Raw genomic sequence first — 27,306 nt, forward strand, 5'->3', positions numbered from 1 at the left:
CATGCCGCGGAGCGGCTGGGCCCGTGAGCCATGGCCGCTGAGCCTGCGCGTCCGGAGCCTGTGCTCTGCAACGGGAGAGGCCGCAACAGTGAGAGGCCCACGTACCACAAAAAGAAAAAAAAAAAAAAAAAAGACTGTATAGAAAAATAAACTTACTGATAACTATTAAGGGACTCAGAATTTCTAGAAAGATTGTTTACTATATACTTCTTGAAAATAAAAAACACATTTCTGAGAAAATATAAGCAGTTCCCTCAAAAAAAGAAAATCATATTACTGTATTAATTCTGTAAAACAAATGCCATAGTGAGGTGACAAGCAAATCATACCACCCCTAACAGCCTTCATCATTAATTTAGTTTTCCTTTTATTGCATATTCTAACTGCTGTAGTTTTCACTCCCATTTCCAAACCTCAAAATATAGGTTGACCCCAAAGTCCACTGGAACATTTTGGTCGTATTGTGTTTTAGGAAGCAATGAGAGGACTCTGATAAAAATAGGGCAATGAGAATAACTAAGCAGAAACTTTCTGGAAAATACTGTCTGTCATTGAATACAGTGGTTCAATTAACATGTAACAGGTTAAGTATGTCGAACCAACAACAATGAAATAATTTAGATCCTAGAAAATTCTTGAAGGTAGTAGAAATAGTTATCTTGACTTTAAGTAAGCAAGCAAGGCTGAAAGTACAGAAATACAGGGATTCTGTCATGACAAAACAAGATAAACAAAATCCTTTTTCACCACTGGGAATTCAGTTACTCATTCTGTGGGTCACAGGACTAATGGAGCAATAAACATTCTGAGAAAACTAGTAGTGTATAGCATATAATAGAAATTCAATACATATTTGTTGAATGTGCAAATAAGACAAGGAAGACGCAGCCTCAATGGCAGCTTGGAGGAATTGCTAGAATAATGCTGTTAACTCATTTCTACAGTAAATTAGTCTCCATGTAGGCCATCATTACTTATTAATACCTACACACGGAAATATAGCTCCCAAGCATCAGTGGATCAGTGGATCCAAGATTTGTGAAACGTAAATTTGTCACTAGGTTGATTATGCAGGTATCTGGGCCCACTGGGAGAGGGGAGATGTGCGCGTCTGAGGGAAATAGGTGAAAAGAGGACTATTTTACAAAGTTTAGTTATACTGAATTTAGACACATTATTATATGCACAGTTTATAAAAAACTATTTCATCTTTCACTAAAATTTAGTCTCAAAAAAAATCTTCAATCACTGCTCAGTAATGGAGATTAGCAGAGAATATCTCTTGGGAAATGTATTGTCCACAGCCAGCAAATTCTGTACAGTGGTTAGTATATTAATATATTAAGCCTATTAGATGGTATATTTAACTCATAGCTAGTGCCTTCACTAACAGTTATTAGTATATCAAAATATTGTCTATTCTGACTGGCAAAGAGCTGTCTAATATTACATGTGCCCCAGTTGCCCACCTCTATATGGTAAAGGAAATAGGTTGCTTTAATTCTATAGATTTCAGGGTACACATCCTAAAGAGTGAAGGCATTATTAAAATATTAATTGCTTAGGTAGAAATAGAGACACAAATGTAGAGAACAAGCGTATGGACACCAAGGGGGGAAAGCAGCGGGGGGGTGGGGGTGTGTGGGATGAATTGGGAGATTGGGATTGACATATATACAAATATACAAATATGTGTAAAATAGATAACTAATAAGAACCTGCTGTATAAAAAATTAAATTAAATTTAATTTAAAAAACATTAATTGCTTAAGTTTTGTATTTCTATTATTCAGATATACATAATATAAATAATAAAGTAGGGCATACTTTCCTTTCCTCTCCAAAGATCACAATGATGAATTTTAATATGATAAGTAAAATACTGATGTTCTATAAGCAGCCATTCCACAGGCTCCAATGTCCTGGCAACTCTGTTAGTTTCTGCATGGAAAGTTGCTTGGTTCCAAGGTGAATTTCCTTAATGGCAATGTTCAGGCTAAAATTTGTTCAGAAATTCTCAAAGCAACCTTATTCTAGGTAAACTGATAGGTTTCATTATTCATAATGTCCAACTATTGATATGTTACAAATGCACATATTAATATCACTAACATATCAAATCCCATTTATATAACCTCTTTTGCTGATTCAAATTTCAAATATTTTCTGTAAACTCTCTAATCCGACCTTAATTCAAAATTGGAAAGGGCAGAAAATTTGAAGGCAATGCCCATTGGACACCAAACATTTTAGCAAGCCAGTACTGATGTGCATTCAATAGATTATTCTTATAAATGATCAGGTGCTTTTCATACAAAAAATAAAAATGACATAGCATGATTTCAATTTAATAACTAATTTGACAAAAACTGTTATAAAATTAAACTTTCCACAATCTTTCAAATGGTTTACACATTTTCAGTAACTTGGCTAAAGCAATCTATTTGAAACAGTATAAAAAATGTTTGTTGATAAGTTGAAATATTGATTCCTTTCGGTCAAAGAAATATGTCATGCCTGCAACTGCTACACACAGTCACCTCCTAGGAGACATTTGGAAATGACCTTGAAACTCAAAACCCCAAACTTCAAAAGACTATTAGGAAAGCATTAATATTTACATTATACATGTGAAATGTAATTTAGGTACCTATATTACAGTGTTTCTAGGAGTTAGATGAACTGGAGGCCTCCAGGAAGAGAGAACATTACTGACAGACTCTAACCCCCTCCTTTTTAGTAAGGGTAGATAGTAGGGGATAATGATCAATATATAAATACTATATCAAATATAAGACATAGTGATATCTGTTAAGAATTCTTTTAAGAGAACAGTGAAATAAACTTGAAAAACATTTTGCAGTAATTCCTAATAAAGGAATTCTGAAACCCTTCCTACAGAGCAGTTACAGTAGGAGAGACTTTTTGGTAAGAATTAATACACAGTTGGAGGGCTTAAAACAACAGCAGCAACTGCTGTTAAGAGTTTTTCATGTCCTTCTCAAGTTGCAAATGCCACTTCAAGATTTGATTCTAAAACAAGGACACTTAGATGCCAAGAATGAATAATATTGTTCAGACACAGAAGCAACTCAGAAATGTGGATAGTCTGGAAATTCTCCCGCAGCTAGCGTCTATCACTGAACCAGACTAACTCTCTTCCCTGCTGTCACACCCACCCATTCCGGCTTCCAGATAAACCCCAGACCTGCGTAGGCATGCATCGGGCCAGTGGAAGTGGAATGTGGTTTCGATGATATATACTTCATAAATGAATAAAAGGAACCTAGATTACCGGTTATATGACTGACTGAACCACTTACATAAATGAACTGGAACCTGGCAGTTTGTAGCATAAGTAAGGGCACTGGGTTCAAACTCAACTTTGCTATCTTCTACCCTTGTCACCTTTGGGCAAGTCACTTAATCTTCCTGTGACTCAGTTATTTCATCTATAGAACTGGAGATAAGAACATCACCTCATAGGTTTTCTTTCCTGAGGATTAATAAAATGATTTCATACATATAAAAAGTTCAGAAGAATGTATGGTATGTAACAAACACGTTTTGAATCAACTCTTCTCTGTCACTATATCCATATTCTCCCATTAGATAAACACTGAAGTTCTAGTTCATATGTATGTTCCTGGTTGTCTACTGCTGAGTGGCTAAGAAATACAGAGTACCCTTGGTAACCAGCCAACAGAACACTCACAGACCAAACTGAATCTACCACAGTTCACGAATGAATCCGTTTTACATGTATTTATTGCAATTCTAACCATATCAATCCTGAGGTGTTTGTTGGACCCTTACCAACAATATCACTGTTGCTACAAGAGACAAAAAATGGAGATGGGGGAATTAAGACAATCTACAGAAAGAGAGTCTTACAACTTAAAATAGCACCCCAAACAGGACAAATCCATTGCAATCCTCATGACCATAAAGAAATTCAATAGTAGATACACAGTTTTCTGTAATGTGCACAGTAGAAGAAACTTAAGGTATGAGACAGGACCAATATGGGTTTTCCAAAGGCCAAGAGCACATTTTTCTCTCTGCTAACAAGGGTTTAAAAATTATCTTTGAAAAGTCTTTAAACAAGCCCTAGTAGATCTTGCCAAAGGACAGTTGTTTTCACAGCTTCTTTTGTTTCTTACTCCTAATCCAAAAAAACACAAATAGGCCTGAGCTAAAGATACTGAAATGCAAGAAAAAGACCACTATAAAAACATTTAATTGCCTTTACCTTCCAGTTATACCCCCAACAGTTCCATACATTCATTCTACTTTATTAAAGCAGATAACTGAGAGTTGTCACATACATCTCATAAATACTAACTTATAAAAAGAAAAGATTAGCCATTTGTAGTCACTTGTAATATTCATAAAAATCAGAGCAAACTCTTAAGACTACTACTTTATTAGATCCTAACTAAGGTCTAGTCTAATTTAATAAACTTATTTATTGGTAATAACTCCCAAGCAAATATTATGCAATACATAAACGTCAAGGCACAAATATAATCTGCCCACCAAGGAAACTGATAATGGTATTTTGAAAAAATTATTAAATTTAAGAGAATGATAATAATAGCTGATAACAATAAAGAATTGCCTCGATGTCTGAAGGTATGAAGAAACGTAGACTATCACTGAAACAAAGTGAAAATGATACCATAATATTAAGATAATGATGAAAAGGCTTTGTACAAGTTACTATCTCTCTCAAAAAAAGCTTAGTTAAAATATATTCAGTTATGTCCCTGAAAATAGCAAAATTAAGAATTAATTGGCTTGCCTCTTTTTTCTACAAGATTAATAATATATGGTTATATCCTTATCTGGTAAGGTACTAAATTTAAAAAGCACTTTTGTAAGTCTTCAATATTAAACAATTCAAGAACCCTACAGTATGAAGCTGTTGTCACGCACTGCTACTGCAGAAAGCAAACACTATCAAGTTCATATCTACTATAGAAAAAGCTGTTTAAAATAGTTGACAGTTACCTTTGTCATCATATTGTTTAAATTGGTTATAACACCACACCAAGATCATGAGTTCAAGGCTTACTGAGTCAGTTACCTGGTTTGTGCACCATGGACACAAACTCTACCCCTAACCCACTGTCATCATAAATGAGTATCACTGGTCATGAGAAACATTAGGCAAAAATAGGTGAAATGATCAGTTTAAAAACATTCTTACCACTGGAAATCAAAATAGTACCATGCCCTATTAATTATGGTAGTTAGCATAATCTTTTTATACGGATGACAGACAACATTAGTAAACCAAATAACAAGCAGAAAATAATATGAAAAATCTCACTGCTTTCATAGGTTATATATAAGTGAACCTAACAAACACTATGGCTAATTAGAAGTCATCTCAGGAAACGATAAAAAGTTTCAAATTTTTAAGGAATTTTAAATTCTAAAGGAATCCCTTAGCTAAACTATATCTCTGTTGGAAATAATTTTAAAAGGGCTAGATGTGTCCCCAAATCCTGCTTCAAATCTATGAAATTAATTTCCTATTATTTCACCTTTATATGTGGTCAGATTATGCCCTAAAATGGATTAAGAAGCTGTGTAATGCCAAATGATAATATTATTTATACAATGAATGTCTATAAAACTATGATACAAGGATTTTAGAACCATATTCTGATCCATCATACAGATATATTAACATTTGATAATACAATAAATTATTAAAATACTTAAATTGTCAGCATTGGGAAAACAAAAGCATGTGAAATAGAATAGAAATGCCAATAATTAACAAGAATGTGATCTGAATGGTACTGAAAGAGCAAATAGTAAGTAAAACCTAGGAGAGGAGTGATAGCATCTTTATTATTGCTGTTAATGGAACAAAAGGTACCTAATCACACTAGCTTCGCTTTTCAAAGACAACTACAAACATCCTAATAGCATCACATGTCAAAGAGTAGTTACTTTTGCTGCCTTCTATTAAAAGCAATTACATGCTAGGAAACAACACATTGCTCACACATTGCCAGGAGCATGTTATCAGTCTATTCTTATCACGTGAAGCCAGACACAGTCAACTCTCAGTAAGCCATTCGCATGGAGGGAACACTGACAATTCACAAGAGTTATATCTGCCATTTGAATGCATCACACAGTTTGTTTAGGTTCCTATAAAATTAATTTAAATTAAAAATATGATCCTTAAGCCAGTGTCAACACATGACAAAGAGCATGAGGTAATGGTGCTGGGGAGGCAGGGAAACATCAGACTAGTATTAGTACTGGGCCACTGGATAAACTAAAGGCACACCACACATATGTGGAGAGCTTAGCCAAGAGTGGCTAGGAACTTCAATATATTGTCACTCTTTCTAGATTGGTTTTATATTGGGAGCTATGTTTTTCAACACACCATATGTACCTTTTGTTTGTTTGTTTGTTTAGTGGGCAAATTGATTCATTCAGTTCTGTCACTTTATGAGTATAATTTTACTGGGTCATATTAATAGAAATACATTAATACTCTACATAAGCTAGGTAGCATTGAGTACACAAGAATAAAGTACTTAAAAGGGCAAGGTCACATAAATAGCCTATCCTTGTCCTATGGGACAGACAAGGGGATACTGAATTGAGGTTTTTGTTAATAGAGCTTTAATCGGCACAATCATACTACAGAGAGATGCAGTGATGTTGAAAAGCACAGGCTGTGGATTCAGTCTTGCTCTAATGAACCCTATCTCCATGACTTTGCCCACAGAGTAAGCAAAGCAAAGTGGTGAAGTACATGGGCTGTGTAATCATCCTGCTTGAGCTTGATTTCTACCTCCACTTTGTTCATCTGTAAAATGGCTACAATCATAGTACCTACAGCATAGGACAGATGAAAAAATTAAATGAAATAATCCACGGAAAACACTTAACAAAGAATCTGGCATATAGTAAGTGCACAACAGATATTAACATTTGTAATTGTTAAAATTGTCAGTTTTGTTGAGTCTGTGATATGTATTTATCTTCATTCTCACAAGGCTACGATTGATGGTTTTTCTATTTTACTGATCATTATTCTACTTTATTGTTGTTTAGAGACAATAAGAAGCTAAGTAGTTTGCTTAGAATCAAACAACAAATCATGAAATAGACATTCACTTTAGCACACTAAACTTCTGTTTATTTAAGTGGGCCAACCATAAATTTAAAAAAATTATTGACTAAATCAACCACAGGCCACTATGAAAATAATCTGGCTTTCATTTTTGAAAATTTCAACAAAAATCTGTGGTAGTATACACACACACACACACACACACACACACACACACACACACACCCCTAAATGAAGTGAATTACTAAATCATAGGAACTTAAATGGCAAAATAACATTAACAAACTACCACAGCCAGATTCAATTATGTAGATCTCCGGTATTTAATCAGTTATAAGAAGGATTTTCAAAAAACAGGTTCTATTATATATATCACCAAATGAATCATTAAATACACACACACTTCTTACTATGTGCCTAAATTTTGGGTTAGCACCCATACTTTATTTTATTTGCTTGGTACTATGAAACTAAGTACACATAACTGTAATTCTCTTGTGTATTCATCAAACACACTTATACTTGCCAGAAGCTATACTACATACTGGGAAAAAACAGTAAATAAAATGGAAACACTTCTTCCTGCCTGCAACAAGTTCAGTGTCTGATGGGGAGCCAATGAATGAAGACAATTATAATATATTATGAAGACTGCATTCTGACAGAAGTGTCATATAAACAGAAGCTAAATGAAGAATTGGTGAAGGTTCAGAGAGAAGTTGCAAAGCCTTGTAAGTGTCTCTGTTCCAGGAACAAAAGAGTCCAGCCTGAGGATGTTTTAGGGGGAGTGAAGAGGCAAATGACCTTGAAATGCGTGAGTTTAGGTTCCCTAGGAGACAATGGGTGGTCAGTGAAATGTTCCAAGCATAGGAGTGCCAGGATAATTTATACTTTAGAAAGACAATTCTGATTAGGTTGTAGAAAACTGATCACAAGGAAAGAGGACGGAAGGCAGAGAGACCAGACTACTTAGGATTCTGTTGAAGTCATCAAGAGAGATGCCATAGCATTTGTAATTACTGAAAAATCAAATTGTATATATCCATATGGTAGGCAGCTTCTGAAATGGTTCCAAATGCTTCCTGCCTCCTGGTATTCATGCCCTTGAGTAAATTTCCTCCCCGTGTGTGAAGCCTGGACCTAGTTAATTGCTTCCAATGATTAAATCGGGCTACAAAAGACTGTGACTTCCCTTTTGCTTCTATTCTCTATTCACTTCTTCTGGGTGTGTACAATTTGATGAAGCAAACTGCCTTTTGTCAGCTGCATTACTGAGAGGCCCATGAGGCAAGGAACTGAGGGCAGCCTCTGGATAAAAGCAAGCAAAGACGAATGGTGGCCCTCAGTCCAACAGTCCTGGAGGAACGGAATGCTGTCAAAAATCATATGGGTGGACAAAAATCATCCTCCACTCAAGCCTTCAGATTAGATCACAACCCTGACAACACCTCACATGCAGCCTTGTGACAGACCTTGAGACAGAGGACTCAGCTGAGCTCTGCCACGATTCCAGAAACTGTAAGAAAATAAATGTGTGTTCATTTAAGTTGCTAAATTTCAGGATAATTCGTTATGTATCAATAGCTATAGGCAACTAACATTATCCACAACAATAAAATAAAAAGTTAAAATTCTTCCAACTTCCACAAAAATGTGAAGCCATTTTCAAGTGGAACTGTATTCCTAGGAACTTGTGTTAAAATGGAACTGATATTTTTAAGTTATAATTTTTAATTTCTTGAGTCATCTCCCGTACAGTATATGGAGGGCACTAAATAACAAAATTAAGCTCACTCAATCAACACACCTACAAGATGTTAAACGTTGTTTTAAAATAATGATATGCTCATAGAAACAGAGATGAGAATTGTAGTTGCCAGAGGCAGGGGATAGGGGGTAGGGGAATTGGGTGAAGATGGACAAAAGGTACAAATTTCCAGTTATAAAATAAATAAGTTTTGGTGATGTAATGTACAGCATGGTGACTATAGTGAATGATATACTGTATTGTATATTTGAGAGTTGCTAAGAGTGAATCTTAAAAGTTCCCATCAGGGCTTCCCTGTTTGCGCAGTTGTTGAGAGTCCGCCTGCCGATGCAGGGGACACAGGTTCGTGCCCCAGTCAGGGAGGATCCCACATGCCGCGGAGCGGCTGGGCCCGTGAGCCATGGCCGCTGAGCCTGCGCGTCCAGAGCCTGTGCTCCGCAACGGGAGAGGCCGCAACAGTGAGAGGCCCACGTACCGCAAAAAAAAAAAAAAAAAAAAAAAGTTCCCATCACAAGGAAAAAAAGTTTCTAACTATGTGAGTTAAGGGATGTTAACTAAACTTATTGTGGTAATCATTTTGCAATATATACATATATCAAATCATTATGTGGTACACCCTAAACTTACCCAATGTTATATGTCAATTATGTTGCAATAAAACTGGAAAAAATAAAAACATAAGCAAATCAAAAAACAATGATATGAATGAAAATTATAATAATGGTCCCAAAAAACACAGTTTAAAATTAGTGAAAACAAGATAACACCCAGATATTACTGAATAACCTATTAAAAATAAAGAATTAAATTTACTCTTACCCACAAGGACTAATTGGCCAAAGGATTACTTATATATAATGCCTCAGAAAAGCTACAAGATTTGCATATCCCTAAATTAAATATATTTCTCTTAAACAAATTAGAGAAACCTCTTGCCCTTACTTCTTATATCATGTAAAATATATAGTCTGGAACTGGTATAAATGCCATCAATATACAGTTGGACCAAAACACACCCCATTATATTTTATATAGCTGTGTGAAAAAATTCCATGGGATTTCAATGTAAATAATTTCTATTTGTCAAAATAAAACTAATTTAGCTAGAACAATAATTCTAAATGAGAATGATTATCTGTGTGAATTGTAAATGCTATCAACTGAACACCTGTTATTGTGCCTAATCCATACAATGTATATAAGCAAAAATTACTGAAATGGGGAGAGACAGTTTCACTAACTCATAGCTAAAAAGTGTCATATTAAAATAACACAAGGTGTCTATAATGTTATAAAGCTAATCTCAAAGGAGCCCCATGAAAAACTGATTTCATTACTTTATGTACTCCATGTATATTAATATATCCTTACCAAATGTCTAATGACATGAAGACCGCATTCCTTCATTCATTATTAGAAGAGACAGACCTTAAGTCATAGCAATGCTTTACAACTGATAGATTCCATTCAAAAAATGCCTTAAAAATTTTAGTCATAGAAAAAAAATAACCTTATTCCCTTCCAAATATACAACTTCCTAGCTTTGGTTTAAGTTCTAAAGAACTATCTTCAGTGCCAGAATAATAGGATTACACATTTCACAAGATAATATATGTGAAACTATAGCTTTAAAAAGGGATCAGTTGGGGCTTCTCTGGTGGAGCAGTGGTTGAGAGTCCGCCTGCCGATGCAGGGGACACGGGTTTGTGCCCCGGTCCGGGAATATCCCATATGCCGCGGAGCGGCTGGGCCCGTGAGCCATGGCCGCTGAGCCTGCGCGTACGGAGCCTGTGCTCCGCAACGGGAGAGGCCACGACAGTGAGAGGCCCGCCTACCACAGAAAAAAAAAAAAAAAAGGATCAGTTAACTATGCAACAAAACGCACAAATTACTAAGGGCATAAAAGCCATTGTTACAACATGGGGAAGTGATTAAGAACAAACCTGGGTTCAAACCTCAGCTTTGCCACTTACTAGCTATGTAAACAAGACATAATTCTTAATTCCCATAGCCTCAGTTTCCTCATCTATAAAACAATAATATAGGTTATCTAGGGCTGGTGTGAGGACTAAATGAGATATGAATTTAAAATGCTTATCACATCTCTTGGGACATAGTAAATGCTTAATATATGTGCTATTACTGCTATTATTGTTATTATTATGATTGCTATTATTATTGTTATTAGTAGTGATGGTGTAGGTAGTAGTACAGTCACCATACCATCACCAATATGTAAAGAAAGAGCTATTTTGAAGCCTACTCATTCAGAAGGCTAAAGATACACTGCCTCAATTTCTCTTTACAATTAGTGACTCTTATAATTAAGTAATGGCATGGACCTCTGGCTCATGAATTCTTTGTTTCCTCTTCCACAAGCCAACTGGAAATGAAAACATGAGTCATCATTAAGTTAAAACACTTAAAATGTTCATAATGAAAAAATCTTTGATAAGGTGATAATATATATATTCAAAGAATTTAGATATAATAAGAATGATTAAATTATATATGGTTTTTAGCTGGCTGCCTGAAAAAATTAAAGCCTTCTCGGTTTGTTCCCTTACATATTAACGCTTACACTAAGAAGCATGTATATTATGTCATTAAGCTGACAAATTATTTGTTAAGACACCAGGTCTCTCAGGACACTTTAGCACCATTTATAAGGAGTGTGTGCTGAGACTGACATCTCATTATTTTGAAGTCAATTCCAAGACTTCCTATATTATAAAGACAGAGATAAATTAGATTTTAACACTTTTTTGGTCTTTTTTTCATTGATTTGCTAAATATATAAGACTGTGTTAAGCAACCAAACAAGGGTGGGTATCTTCAAAAGCAACCAGCTGATTTTAAGACTAAGAAACATAATTTAAAATATGATCCTAGAGGAAAAGTGCTTTTACATAAATATATCTTCAGACTCAGTTCCACCATAATTTTGAAGCTAGCCCAATATTTCAAGCATTGCAAAATGATCTTTATATGCATTTGAAATATTTATAACACCTCAATTTTCTGTTATTAAAGCTAAATTACACTACAGAAATATATTATTGAAGAAGCTAAAGTTTATTAGCCTTCTATGTTTATTTCTTAAATTTCCTCCAAGCAACATTAAAACCAAAGAAATTGCTTACAATTTCCACACACACTATCTTTGTTCTTCCTGAAGCCTTTAGAGAACTCTAGAAATTCTAATTAGAATTAGCAGTTATAACCTACATATTTTATTATTTATTTCAAGTTTAGTTAATATTAACCATCATTACTTTAATTCTTATATAATATCACTATTATCTATAATTACCATAGATTTTTAAGGAAAATGACATTATTATTATAGCCTTGTTGTTCATATGTCCCCAAATATCATCAATTTGAATAATAAAACTAGAACACATATGCAAATTCCAACAGTTACATGTATGATATACAGTCCAAAGTATCGGGTGTGTTTGGGTTTTCCATAAGATCTTACGGACAACAAACTTTTTGGCCAACCCAATACTAAGTCTTTTCCAACTGCCTCTAATATATACACTTTTTGTCATTAATCCAGAGAGCATTTTGAGATCTAGTTTGTCATACAGCATCATTATGGCTTGTAAGAAGACCCTAAATATTATAAGCATGAGGACACAGGATTTGGGAACTAGAAGAAACTATAGAGATTAAGAACTCCTACTGATCAGGATATCATCACATCTTGTCTAGCCTACTGGTATTGATTCACAATCAATGGTCCATCATCTATCTGTGAATTCCCATTACCTATCTGTCCTCCAAAGGCCCACTCAATGGCTAATCATCAAATTATTGGGGCCCTAGGCTTAAAGAACAAAACCCCATTTCCTCAGTGTGAAATTCACCTCACCACCTTCACTCCAAGTCCCAACCCAACAGGCTGTGCTTTCAACACAGCGTGCACTTCACCCTCTCCATATTTTGCTAATGGTGTTCTCTGCCTAGAATGTCTTCTTTCCTTCTCACCCTATTGAAATTTTGCTTAAATTTCAAGGCCCAGAACAAATTATACTGCCTCTGGGATCTCCATTTGCCCTAGTCAAAATTAACTGTTTCTCTTTTGTGCTCCTTTGGCTTCTTAAAAATATCTAGGCTAACATTTAATAAAAATTGACTAAGTGGAGTATACCTCTTTCTTTCTCCCTGACTAGATGAGTTCCCTGGTTCAAAGGCAAGACCTTATTCGTTTATATCCCTCCTATTTAGTATAAGACCTTGCACATAGTGGGTACCCAACAAATACAAATTTAATGAAATGAGAGATCCATTCTCTCCTAAGATGGAAACATTTTGGATTATAATAGGAAATTTAGAATAATTTTCTCTACAACTCTAGGAATAAGTGATTCAAATAGAAAGTATAATTTGATGGTACTTTCCTATATTAAACATTTACACACTTAAATATTATAGGTATCAGAACTAGCCTATTTTAAAACTTCTTTCTATTTAGCAATCTGAAGCAACTATAAACTCCTAAGTGAAACATTTTCTTGAAACACAGACCAGTAATGCTTCACAATGCATTTAGGGAGAAGAGAGACATAAGCTTTCCAAACCCCTTGCAGAAGGAGGAAATTCTCAGAGGTTTTGGAACACTGGGTCTAAGAGCTTTGGAAATAGGTCTTAGAAACAACGAGTATGTTGCTCCATCCAGAACACAGCAGCGTGAGTGGCAAACAGCAGCAGAATAGGGAAAAAAGTGGTGCCCTGAAGCTAGGAAAGCCAGGGCAGTGTGGTTTGAGTTGCCTGGAGCCAGAGCCTCCAGCTGATTTCTTACTGATCCTGCCACCTATTGACCAAATTATGAATCAAGGCACTGCAAGTGACAAGGAACTTCAGCTGTTAGAGTTAAGATCAATCAATACTTATCAAAACAAATGGAAGTTTGTATCATTCAAATTTGTTTTGGCTATGTTATGGAATATGCTATGATGCTTAACTGTTCCTTTAAATGTCCCTTCAGAAATAAACCTTAGTAAAAGTAATGGTACTGAAAGGTGCTCCTGACCTAATTTGGACTCAAATATTCAAAATTAGGAAAGTAGAAGGGGTAGTAGTATCACATAGAAAATTCAGAGAATCAGAGTTAAGAGGAATGGAAATGCAGAATTCTCAGTAGTGAGTACGTGAGAGCCTTTACATGACTTTGGTTTTACTTTGCTTTGATTATGTTTCAGCAGCCAGAGTAAGAATGGCTTCTACTCTAACTGACTAGCTTTGCCAAGTGCTGCTCAGAAGAGCATGGAAGTCTCTTGCTGAATTAACAGTTGTAAGAAGTGTCAATAGCTAAAACAAAACACACACAAACACACACACAGCATCATGTTAAATGAAAGGGAAAGGGGAATTGATATTTATTGAGTGCCTGCTATATCAAGCACCATGCTGGGTGCTTTAAATATATAACCTTATTTAATTCTCACACTTCTAGTTAAACATTAGTCTTTCTCATTTTACAGATGAGAAAATTCAGTCGCAGAGCTTACTAGTATCACAGCTGAAATACAAGAATGTATGACTCCATTTCCTCTGGGCTTTTCCCACTATACCACACTACCTTGAGAAACTCTAATAGATTTTATAATAACCTCCATGTTTCAAACTCCACTTTCTTCATTTGTAAAATAGAGTTTGGATTAATCACTTCTAAGGTCCAGACAGACTCTGAAATTTTATGAAACCTATAATTCTTATGGGACTCAATACAAATACATCAATAAGTAAAAGAACAAATGCTCAACACAAAATGTGCAAATAACTAGAGGAAGCTGTTCACAGAAAAAGAGGTTAAAATTGCCTTTGAATAGAAGGAAAGCTACTCAACTTCACTCCTAATATAAGGAGTAAAAGTTATAACATGGATGATTTACCATTTCACCTCTGAGATAGGCAAAGTTTGTAGGGAAACAGATACTCATATGTATTTTAGATGTAACACTATAAGTGGACACAAACTCTTTGGAAGGAAATTTGGTAATATCTATCAAAATTATAAATGCAGACAGCATTTTATCCAGGAATTTCACTTCTAAAATTTATCCTACAGATAGATCCTATGTGCACAAACATATATGTAGATACACGTTTGCCACAGCATTGCTTGAAATAGCAAAAGGCTGGAAATAATCTAAATATCCATCAATAGGAGACAGGTTAAATAAATTCAGATAGGCCCATACCACAGAATACCATGCAACGTGTAAAAAGAACAAAGTAGATAAACATAAACTACTATGGAATAATATCCAAGTATATAAAGTGAAAACAGAAAGAAGTAAAAAACAAAAAATGATATATACACATATGCTTCTAGAGGCATAGACTATTTCTAGGAGGCAATGTGGGAAATCAGTAAGAGTGGTTTCTCTTGGGAAGAAGCTGTAAGTCTGCGATTGAAGGGATATGCTTACCACACATCTTTTTATTATTATTATTATTATTATTAATACCTTGATGTGTAAGCATGTTTTACTTTTTCAATTTAAAAAGGTGATTATAATAAATAGTCATCTCTGGAGTCCTTGAAGAATCCTTGAAATGTGAAGTCTAGTAGAGCAAATAAGGGAAGCAAAAGACTTGAATGGCAGGAATTTTCTTAAATGTCAAAATTCTTCAGAATACTCTAATCACCCCAGATTTCTGTATGTGTGTGCACTTCAATCTACAAGGAACAACAAATACAGTACAAGTACCTCCAGTGTGCAAGATAAGCTAGAAGGGCTGAAAAGGAATAATTTTCACCTCTCTCTCTCTCCCTCTCTCTCTCTCTGAATCTTCCAAAATTCACATTCTCACATTCTAAGGCATGTTGTGACAAATCAGACAAATGAATAGTAAAGGAGCTAATTCCAAGGGCATGGCCATGTGGAATATATCAATTTCTTAGTTGTAAAGACTCACTCAGGCTGAAAAAACTCCTATGCTTAAGTAAGCTATCAATTCTGTGATAATTAGTAAAATAGTAATGTTAAAATGAAATACCAAAAATTCACAAACCACAATGATTAATTATGAGATTGAGAAGTTATCTATATAGTACCAAAATTATGTGTGAAATTCATAAGTGGTTAAGAATCTAATCATAAAGAAGGCACTCAATTATCAAATCAGTAAAATACACTTATTAGGTACCAGATTTTGATATTATTCCAGACAATCTGCTTATAGAAAAAAACTTATCAAATTTCCAAAAAAAACAAAATGGATTAGTACAAATGTAAGACTACATAAGCACGATGGCACCAAACTTACTCCAATTACATTATTTTCTCTTACATTGTGAATCAACAGATTCATCCCCTCTGCTTCTCAGTAAAAATGACAACTTTACAATAGAGGAGTATAAGTTACATATTAAACAATAAAAATAAAACCCATATTTTCAGATGAATAATAACATTTATGCAAAATAAATTTAATAGGAAAAAAGCTATCCTTCTTTCGTTGTTAGGTAAAATACAGTTAATATGTCAATCTAATTATGTTTGACTCTGCCCAAAAAATTATACATGTACACATTACTAGAAATTTTTAGCAAAGCACTGAATTCAATATATCAGAACAAGAACTCTATATTAAAAAATAAAATATACCTTTTATCTGGGTAGCGAAATTCAGTGCCAATTTTGCAAAGAGATCTGGATTTTCAAACTTCTCTTCCTTAACTTTCAACCAGAAACAGTTCTCAGACAATTCTTTGGGTTCAATCTGAAACAAAAATAACAAAGGTAAGGTTCTAAATTATTACTTCATATTTAATTTTTCAAAGAATTCACTTTCACCAAGGTTGAATGATATCACCTTTATTCATCTACCTACTAAATCAATTTTAGGATCTATCAAAACAACACTTTTTAAGTAAACACTCAGTGGGAAAGTCATAGACTTCTACTAGTGTACAGAAAAACACACAACAGCAACAGGCCATGTAGCAAATTACATTTTAAAAAATCTTCTACTGGAAGGAATCTTAAAAATAATTTAGTAAATCCCTCCCCCCAACTTACATACCTTCTTCTTGCTCCTGGATTTTTAACAATGGGGAAACTGAGATTCAGAAAAGTAAATTTCCCATGGTTGCAGAAAATAACCATAATAGCTGACACTTACATACCTCCTAAAATGTGTGAGGTACTCCTTTAAGTGATTTCACACATTAATTCATCTCATCTGATCCTCACAATAATCCTTTGAAGTAGGACCTGTTATTATCTCCATGTTAAAGATGAGGAAACTGAGCCCCAGGAAGTCTGAGTGGCTGCCCAAGCTAGTAAATAGTGAAGATGGCTTTCAAACCCAGGAAGTGTAGCTCCACAGAATTGTGCTCTCAGCCACTACACTGAAACCCAATATTAGAACTGTGCATTTTCCAGTACATATCATGATGCTTTGTGATATGTAAGTGCCATTACACTATATGCTTAATTGCTAAATTAACATATCATTACATTTACACACACAGATAACTGGGCCAGCAGCTTCTGGGTCCTATAGTTTGGTCCATCATGCCTAACAAAAAATAACTACATTCCAAAAACATTTATACCTCATTTATTCTTATGAGCAAAGCATAAGTTTATGCTTAATTTTAAAAATGATTTAACCATTATTCTGGTCAAACCAATTTAATATGTATATACTGTCAGATATCACTGTAACTATGTTCTTGGAATAGACATTTCCCCAAATGGTGGCCTGGTTAATTGTATTTTCATTAGATTCGTTCCCAGTGAATGCGGACTGTGTCAATCTTGATAATAAGCTTTTTATAAGACATGTTATTTGATAATAATAAAGCAAAATAACATTCAAAAGAAAAATCTTTCACACATCATATAAAAAAAGTTTATGTCTCTACTGAATACTGCCAGCGATTCCACACTATCTGAAAGTTTAAAACTAAAAAAAAACTAATAATTTTCTAAGAAAAACATAACTAAAAAGGCCCATTAATACAAAGATTATATTTAAGAATGTTATAGCAATTAAAGTTAACACTGGTAAAAGAATCAAAATTATTTTTCATATACTATTCTCTAAAACCACTTTCACTTTGATTTTCCTTTTGTCTTCTATGTTAATTTCAAGTTGTCTGTGGAGTTTCCAATTCTCCAGCTATGAAAGATGAACATAAGACGGTGAACTCACAAGCGAAAGCAAAAGAATCAGTGGTCATGTTCTCAATTATTCTATCATACTTATAAGTAGCAATACGTCATTCACACATTAATGAGCAACTATGACTAGGCAAAGCCATAAAGCTATAGTCATAGTATTACCTTTGACCAATTGATCCTCTTCATGGACACCTCAGGTTTATATATTTTTTTATGCTTCATTCCATATGGCAGATCAACTGTTCCCGGAGGAGGAGGAGGAACTCCTCCAAGGGGAGGTGGTGGAGGAGGTCCCCCAAACAAAGGCAGTGGTGATGCTATTCCATGTACCCCGGGTAAAGGAGGTGGAGGAGGAGGGGGACCTCCTCCGGGTAGAGGTGGTGCTGGTGGAGGTGGGGGCGGGGGTGGCCCAGCACCTGGCAATGGAGGTGGTAGAGGAGGGCCTGGAATTCCTGATGAACCTGAGAGTCCATGTCCCTGAAATATAAAATAACCCAATGCTTATTTAAATGCTTACAGTAAAGTATAGTAGCAAAGAAAACTTATCAGTAGACATTTGTGGTTGGGTTGTTTAAGATTTATTTAATTTAGCAACATCTAAGGGCTTAAGAATAGATGAAAAAGACTTGCATAGATTTTTGGTAAGCATTCTAAACCCTGGATAATGACTAACTCTGCTAATATACTAAGGCTAGGAAAGTTGGCACGCTCAAAGATTTTGTGAAACACTCCTCCAAAATAATGAAACTTACCTTTCATTATAAATATATGCAAAGAAGAAGTACTGTATATGGCTTGGGCCTGTTAAGACTAGTTGGTATGAATACGGGATGATTAATACAAAATAACTGATTTAATTCCCTTGGAGACGATTAGCTTTACACGAAGAGTCTGTCTCATAGCACCAGTAACTTAGCTATCTTCTAATACCAAGAATTAATGCTAAGTAACATCCATTGCATAATAATACAGGTTTATCAATGTTTTTACATCTATTATTTCTTTTCATCCTTATTATAACCCTATAATGTAGGTTGGGTATTTTTATCTCACTGCTTATAGATGAGGAAACTGTAACTGCAAAGAGGTTCAATGACTAACCAAAGGTCACACAGTCTGAAATATGATTAAGATTTACATGTGATTCTTCTCATATCTAAGGCAGTCCTCTTTCCACTACAACAGACTAGCTCCTAATGAATGGGTGTCAGTTGCCTTGAGTGGAATTAATTACAGCTTGCAGTATGAGCAGATTATAACTTATTTCTCCCATCAGAAAAAAAACTTCAAGCTCATTCTCTAATAATGATGGATGACAGCTGACGGAGATCACTGCATTCCATATTGCCCACTTTTTGATTATTAATCTGGACCTGTTTCTTTAAACCATTACTGATGACAATGGTTTACTTTCCGAAATGAAAATGAATATAAAAGTGAGTTTGTTAATTATAAACATTCCTAAGAAAGTCCTACAAATGAACACGCATCTTCTGTAATTGAGATATGACATTAGACTAACTGAATGGAAAGTTTAAAACTATTAACATGTCTTGGTATAGTGTTATTTTAATTTGGGGAGAAACTCTTCTAATCTTTACTAATACGAATTTCCTCCACAGACTACTTAATTGAACTAAACAAACTTAGTATTATCTTTACATAATAAATAAGTGGAAGCCTATTTTTGAAACAATCAACTTAAAGGATTGACCCATTTACAAGAATGTTAAAAATTAACAATCACAGGTAAACAGCATCACAGAAATGTTTCTCCTAATATTCAGTGCACACTGTCCACAAATATTTTATTCACACATATGAATGTTTATGTGTGTATATACATATATACAACTAAAGTGTTTATACACTTAAATGACAATCCTCTCCTGGAATGCAATCCCCTCCTGAGATTAGGAAGAAGGATAGGAATAAAATATGCAAATTCTTTCTATTTTATTTTTAATGCAGCAAAACTATAGAAAGCAGTCTGATTTTTCCAATCTTGATTGAAATAGCAAAGAAATTCTGAGGAAAATTAAAATAATTTTTCTGAAAAGTTAAATAAATTAGTAATTTACCCTATAAATTTTGTATATAAATGGACTTGTTTAATAATTTGAAAGGTAAAATGTATATCCCATATTTTGTATTAATTGACAGCAAAATGAAAGTAATGCTTGTTTATAAACATAAAATTTTGCCTCTATGAGATCATGTTTATGATATAAAACTTGTGTAACCACAAAAATGCTATTACTTTAAAATATGACTTTTTACTCAAGTTAATTAGATATTTTACAAATTGAATAAAAGTCTCAAATGCCACCAGCCTTAAAATCAAATCATATCAGCCCTTTTCTTCCCTCCTATGAACTATTAGGAATGGAACAATTAAATGAGACCACAATAGAGTATTGAGAATTGAATACGGCAAATGGACCATTTACTATTTGACACAATTTGGGGTGCACTAGAAAGTACTGTGTGACTCTGCACTTTTCCAGATCCGTTGATAATAAATAAGCAACTACACAATTAAATGGTAAGGCCCTGTGCTAGGTGCAGTAGGGACTTTAATAAGAGTAAGCACAGGAAGTAAAGACATTGTCCTCAAAGTGTTTATGCTGCAGGGGAAGGGATAAAGCAGGCACACCACCAAATATGATAGGAGTGGTCTACAAAAGTGATATAAAAGTTCAAAGAAATTCCCAGAGTTTTGGGTGACGCTTTCCAAAGGATGTTATACTGAGCTGATCCTTAAAGGAGATGTTTCATTGGCACAGAGGAGCAAGGGAGGGCATTTCTGAGAGAGAATAATTTGTCAGCATTTCTCAACTAAGTTCCATGAACAAACTCTTCTGCAGGAGATATTAATAGGTGGTCTGAGATAAAGGGTTCTGTGGCTAAATGAGTTTGAGAAAGCTATAGGAAAAATAGTTCGACAGGTTTCTTTAATGTAGGCCATCTCAGACCCTTTAGTATGCTAATGAGAATGATGAATCTCTAAGAGGAGAATTTCAAGCGTACCAAATTTATTGGACTATGGAATGCTTTCCTCATGAAAAACCTATTAGCATCTCTGTAACTAATGTCTGGGAAATGCTGGCCAAAGGAAAAGTGTGGAGACAGTAAATTCTACATGTGAAGGGAGGAGGAAAGGTGACTTAGCTGCAACAGAGGCTGGAGTTAGGGGAGCAGAGACGAGGCTGCAAAGGGGAGATAAGGGAGCCCTGGATAGAAGGCCTTCAAATTCCCGAGAAGGAGATTTTTTTCTTTAATCCTGAATGCAACAGGCAACCATTGAACATATTAAAGCCTGGAGTGACAATAATCAGGGCAGTGTTTTAAGAAGATTAATTTGAAACTGACATAAAGCATGAATCTGAAGAGGAAGAGACTATAGGCATGGAGGAAAGTTTGGAAACTATTGTAATATTCCAGGCAGGATGGAATGAGAGAGTGGCCCTGGGGGGTTCAGGGTTTTGATGCAAAGCGTAAAAAAGAGAAAGAACTGACATAAAACAGTGACCAATTTAATAATCTGTCAGGAGGCAGGGCGGGGAAAAGGCCAGGACAACTCAGCTTCACAATAAAAAAAAAATTGGTGGTAAAATTTAAACAGATAAGAATGGAGACCAAGCTGGTTTGAGGACAGAGAAGTGACCACAAATAATGGGTTTGATTTCAACATGCAGCAGGACCTGCCCACGCAGAGATCTAATCAAGAGCTGGAAATAGATGACAAATCCAGGGGACTTGACACCTACTAAAAGGTGATATTTGAATTTATGATATTGGATGGGATATTAGTGCAAGGACATACAGAGAAAAAAGAGCAGAGGACAGAACACTGGGGAATGTCATCATTTGGAGGATGAAAACAAAGAGAAACTGAGTTCTGAGACATGTAGAAAACGAAGTCAGATGACACAAAAAGGAGAGATTGAGTGAAAAGAAATTATCAAATATTACAGATAAGTGAAAGAGGCTAAGGGTAGGAAAAGGCCACTGCATTGGGTAATGTGGAGTTCACTGTTGACTTCTGAAGTCACTTTTCAGTGGATTGACAGAAACAGACCTAGTCAATCAACAAACACCCTACTGGGCATCTATGAGGCTAAGAACTAATCTTATGTTTCTTTATATTCATTTAAAAAATATGTTGTGTTGAGAGTATGTAATCAGCTCTAAAATTTAGACACCATAATTAAGATTTTAAGTGTATATGGGGGGTTTTCATCATAGGGAATGTTGGTGGAAATATAAAGTTTATAGATTTTGAAATTATGGTAGTTGAGATTTAAAGAGATCTCAAAAAGCTTTAATGAGCATTTCCACATTCCTTTTGAAAGAAAATACTATGCATCCAATTTTTCAAATCATCATGAAAATTTCATCTCAAGAAAGAGTTTTGCTTGTGTAATACATTCCTTTAAAAAATATTCAGGGCAGTTTATGCAATGAATGCCATATTTTTATCCAAACATTAAAATGATTTATTGTCCTGGAAAATCAAATCTGTAGTTATTTCAAGTAAAATGGGAAACTACCAGAAAGTCTGCTTCTGGTCACCTTTTTCCCTTCATCTAACAAGACAGTTTTCTACCTTCGAACTCAATGTGACATGACACAAAGTCTGTATCTTGTTTCATTACCTGGGTTCGAAGTTGTTGGATTTCTGTTTCAAGCTCTTTGATTTTTTCTTCTCTTTTTTGAAGCTCAGCTTGAGCTTCCTGTCGAGCTGTGAATTCTTCATCGAACTGCAATGATCACCACCATAAATGTACACTTAATAATACAGTTTTGAGAAAGCTTTAAACAACAATATGTATTAAATAAGTGGAGTGTCTTTTGCTACTTAAATTTCCCAGGCCACTCAGAAAATCAGAGCTCTTGATTATTTTATGGCAATTGAGCACCTCCATGGGGATGGGGTGGTAGTAAAGAAGAACTATGTCCCCAGCCCAAGGTAAAAAAACCCATTTTCACTTCTGAAAAAAACATACTAAACAAAATTTTAAAAGGGTGGAGTAAGAAGGCTCTCTTCATATATAATGGACATTTTTGTGTTTTGTTATTGAAAGTTAGGTTTTAGAATTAATCATTTTTTTAATGTTTCATCCCATACTTTTAAGTTTATTTAATTAGAAAATGAAACCTAAAAATTAGGAATCAAGCAGTTCAACTCTTTAAAACTATATTTAATCTTGATAAGAGACTGTACTTTTAGAACGCTCAAACGGATGTACATTAATACAAATCAGACTATTTTTATTATAATCTTAATTGTCTAGCATTCAAAAAGTGATGCTCCACAAAATCTGACAGTAGAATGATATATGCTCTAATGGCATTCTCATTCAGATGTTTAACCAAAACACTTGTATAAAATGTCATAAGAGGGAAGATGAGAGGTTAAATTACAGCGTGCTAAGCCAAAGAGACCATCAGAATGGTGACTATCCATTTACTGCATCCTGCCCAGCACTTACCTCAGTCAGGTGAATACTGCTCATGTCCAGCTATAGAACATTTCCCCTTTATTGTCACTGTCACTTCAAGTTATTTTAGAAGTCTATACATTATTCCAAAAATGTTATTTATGTTTTTAAAAGTGATATATCTTACTGCCAAAAACTGCCTTTAGAGTTTGTGGAAGAAGGAAAAAGTGTGTTTACTGTTAATAAATATTCCTCCTCATAGTAGACTTGACCTTTGGAAATTATAAAATGCCATTCAGATCCAGTCTGAAGAAAGAGTGGGTGAGCAAAGTGGATAATAGTGTTTGAGTCAAACCTGCAATACTACTTAATTAATTATTTTATTCATCTTTACTTGAGTCCTGGGAAAATGTCCCACAGAGGTTGGTCCAAATCGTTTCTAATCTCTTTACATTTCAAACTTACCCTGATCCTTCAGTATCAGCAAATGACCTTGTTTCCTAGGTCACTGAGAAGATGGAGCTTTTTTGACTTCACTAGTATCCATGTTAAGATTGATCTGATTCTGGGACTTCCCTGGTGGCACAGTGGTTAAGACCCCATGCTCCCAATTCAGGGGGCCTGGGTTCGATCCCTGGTCAGGTAACTAGATCCCACACACATGTCGCAACTAAGAGTTCGCATGCCACAACTAAGGAGCCCATGAGCCGCAATTAAGGAGCCTGCCTGCCGCAACAAAGAAGCCCCCCTGCCACAACTAAGGAGCCCACCTACAGCAACTAAGATCCAGAGCAACCAAATAAATAAATAAATATTAAAAAAAATTTTGATCTGATTCTATACTCCCAGCCTCCTTGCCAGTGTTATCTTCTCCTGTGTGCTTCTCAAGCATGCTGTCCACACAAGCACACAATTTTGCTCTACAAATGGTTTATTAGTACACTTGCGGAGAGGCACACAAGGCTTCTTCTTGTAATTTAAAATGATCTTAATCTGTAAACCTGCCGAGAAGCCTGAGATATGTGAGCTGGAAGACTTCTTACAAGTCCACTAACCTTATTCTCTCCTTTTAAGGATGAAAAAAATTAAGATCCAAGGAGAGTAAATGGCTTAAAGTCACAGCTAACTAGCAGAAACACTGAGACCAGATCTTACAACTACCGCTTCTCATTCTAGCTGACCCCCTTCATTTTTCTTTTCTTTTCTTTCTTTCTTTTTTTTTTTACTACTTTATACTGCCTCTTAAAATCACCCAGAATAAGAGAAGGTACATAGATAAACACTGGGAGACCATACATGTTTTCATTCTAAATGTTGGTGAGGAGAATAAAGCATCAAACACTGAAATTTCTTTTTTATTATTTCAGGACTCCTTTTCCAATAATAGATGCTTACAGAAATTTTTACCACATAGATCATCACAATTTGCTCCAGCCTTGTGGTATCTAATCACAGTGCCAGAGAAAAAGAGATCCTAAGATTTTCAAAGGGAATTTTAAATGTGCTACTTAAAACAAGAACATTAGAAATATAAAGGTCTACTAATCGAAAAATGTACAGTTTCTTTCACCAATAAAAATGACGGCTTCACACAAACATTTTATGCTCAAGCTCTTAAAATCTATTCTAGTAACTGAAAGAGCAAAAATATTTCTTCAGATGCCCTGAAGTAACTTCAGTAATACTCTATAATTTCTAGAGTGATAGCAAAAGTGATTATTTAATCTCCAAGGTAAGTCATAACTTTGAAGAGACAGCAATATGTAAGCACTTTATCTTGCTGTCAAAAGACTCAAAACTGTAGAGCTTTTAGACTTGGGCTTCAATCCTTCTCCTTCCACCAACAGGAGAGAAATACTATACTAATGCTTTATAGGGTCTAAAACCAAACAATGCAACTTTCCGTAGAAGTTCATAAAATTGTAGCTATGCTTTCATGAAATAAGGAAAAGACCATCTGAGATCTAAATAAAATTCAGATATTCATAAAGTTGGCATTCACATGAGGCATTACACAAAGAAAGGGGAACCTCAAATTCCACTAAGACTACATACATGGAGTAGCAGCATCACTTTAAAAATGGTAATTACAAAATTCAAAGAAGATAAGTCTAAGCAGAGAGAGACAAAGAGAAAGAAAATATTGCATCATTCTGTTTCTATCAATAGCACTGATTTAAAGAACATAACAGATAAGACTAGCTAAACATCTCCACAGTTCTCCAAGGAGCTAACTACTGTTAAGTGAGAGCTGCAGGAAAGCAATGGGGGAATGTGTTTTGGTTGACCATTTCAAACTATATGCTTCCAGCAATCTAATTTTATTTCATTTATCAGTTTAGTAGAATATGGTTAGTGTTATTCTTCCATAATGGATTAAAGGTGATGAGCAGGGAACAGTAGCAACCTTATGCTACTGGGAAAGAAATCAATATTCTGTCGTGGTGTCTGAATCCAGAAACATAAAGAACTATATAACTGAAACAACATTTATAAGGCCTCGCATAAGGAAACAAGGTAGAATATGTATTGTGATTACATTTTACATTTCATAATTACAGCTAATATTTGATATGTCTTACCTTCTTTGAAAATTCTGCTGCTTTTTGTTCACTTTCTTCAACTTTTGCCTTGTTCACACAAGAATCTATTAAGATTGATGAAAAATGATTAGAAATTATTGCATTGGATCACTAGGCAAATAATGGCTACCAGCCTATAATTCTACTATGTAAACTATCATTTTTATGTCAATTGCTGTTAGATGGAAATTGACCTATACTGCACATAAAACATAAACTACCAGGTTTCTTTTGTATACTAACTGAATTCAATGATAGTATTTTTGAGGCACAAAACCTAGCATCCAAGAATATATTTGACTCAATCATCATCATTTTAAAGGTATTCCATTATTTACCAACTTTAACAATTATAGAACTCTTTAAAAATTTTTTTGTAGTTTATTATGGGTGGAGAAGTACCAAAGAATCTATGCTATGCTTAAGATTATTAAAGATCAGGAACTTCCCTGGTGGTCCAGTGGTAAAGATTCCACCTTACAAAGCAGGGGACTCGGGTCCAATCCCTCATCAGGGAATTAAGATCCCACATGCTGCAGGGCAACTAAGCCCGCACACCACAACTACTGAGCTCCTGCGCCTCACCTAGAGCCTGCGTGCTGCAAACGACAGAGCCCACATGCTCTGGAACCCATGCGCCACAACTAAAGAGCCAACGCGCCCTGGAGTCTACACACCACAACGAGAGAAAAGAAAACCTGCACGCCACAACTCAAGAGAAGCCCACGCGATGCAACGAAGAGCCCGCACCACAACAAAGAGCCTGTGCCATAACGAAAGATCCCGCACACCTCAACGAAGATCCCGCATGCCACAACAAAGACCCGATGGAGCCAAAAATTTTAAAAAATAAAATAATTTTTTAAAAAAATCAACAAGCTCATCTTAAAATATCATATTAAAAAAAGATTATTAAGGCTCAAAATGGCCTTAAAATAAGGCTACAGGGGAGGATACAATAACATTCATTAATTCAGGCTTCCTGAAGAAAGATTTCACTTGAACAACTTCTGAACAGGGGCAGAATATAGTATTACGTAAATAAGAAAACAAACATCAAACTTCTCAGGTCTAATCAAACACTCCAAAATATAAATAAGTGAAGAACCTCTTTTGGGAAATATTCTCAATACTGTATACACAGTTTATTCTGTATACCTATACTTAGCCATCCTATACCTATTTATTTACCTAAAAGAAATGAAAGCATATGTCTATACCCTGAATTGTATGTGAATGCTCATAGCAGCTT

At 35.0% G+C, this 27,306-nt stretch overlaps 1 protein-coding gene across 4 annotated transcripts in view; it reads right to left on the reverse strand.

Annotated features, from left to right (window-relative positions):
* Positions 1–27,306, reverse strand: part of DIAPH2 (diaphanous related formin 2) — an 894,195-nt gene that overhangs the window by 596,027 nt on the left and 270,862 nt on the right. For all 4 annotated transcript variants that reach the window (XM_060086247.1, XM_060086246.1, XM_060086245.1 and 1 more), the window contains 4 exons: positions 26,055–26,119; positions 22,687–22,791; positions 18,191–18,505; positions 16,505–16,619 (listed from right to left, as the gene is read on the reverse strand). In XM_060086247.1, coding sequence (XP_059942230.1) covers positions 16,505–16,619; positions 18,191–18,505; positions 22,687–22,791; positions 26,055–26,119 — 600 coding nt within the window. The remainder of the gene's footprint in view (positions 1–16,504; positions 16,620–18,190; positions 18,506–22,686; positions 22,792–26,054; positions 26,120–27,306) is intronic.

This window comes from Mesoplodon densirostris, chromosome X (assembly GCF_025265405.1).
Source record: "Mesoplodon densirostris isolate mMesDen1 chromosome X, mMesDen1 primary haplotype, whole genome shotgun sequence".
NCBI lineage: Eukaryota > Metazoa > Chordata > Mammalia > Artiodactyla > Ziphiidae > Mesoplodon > Mesoplodon densirostris.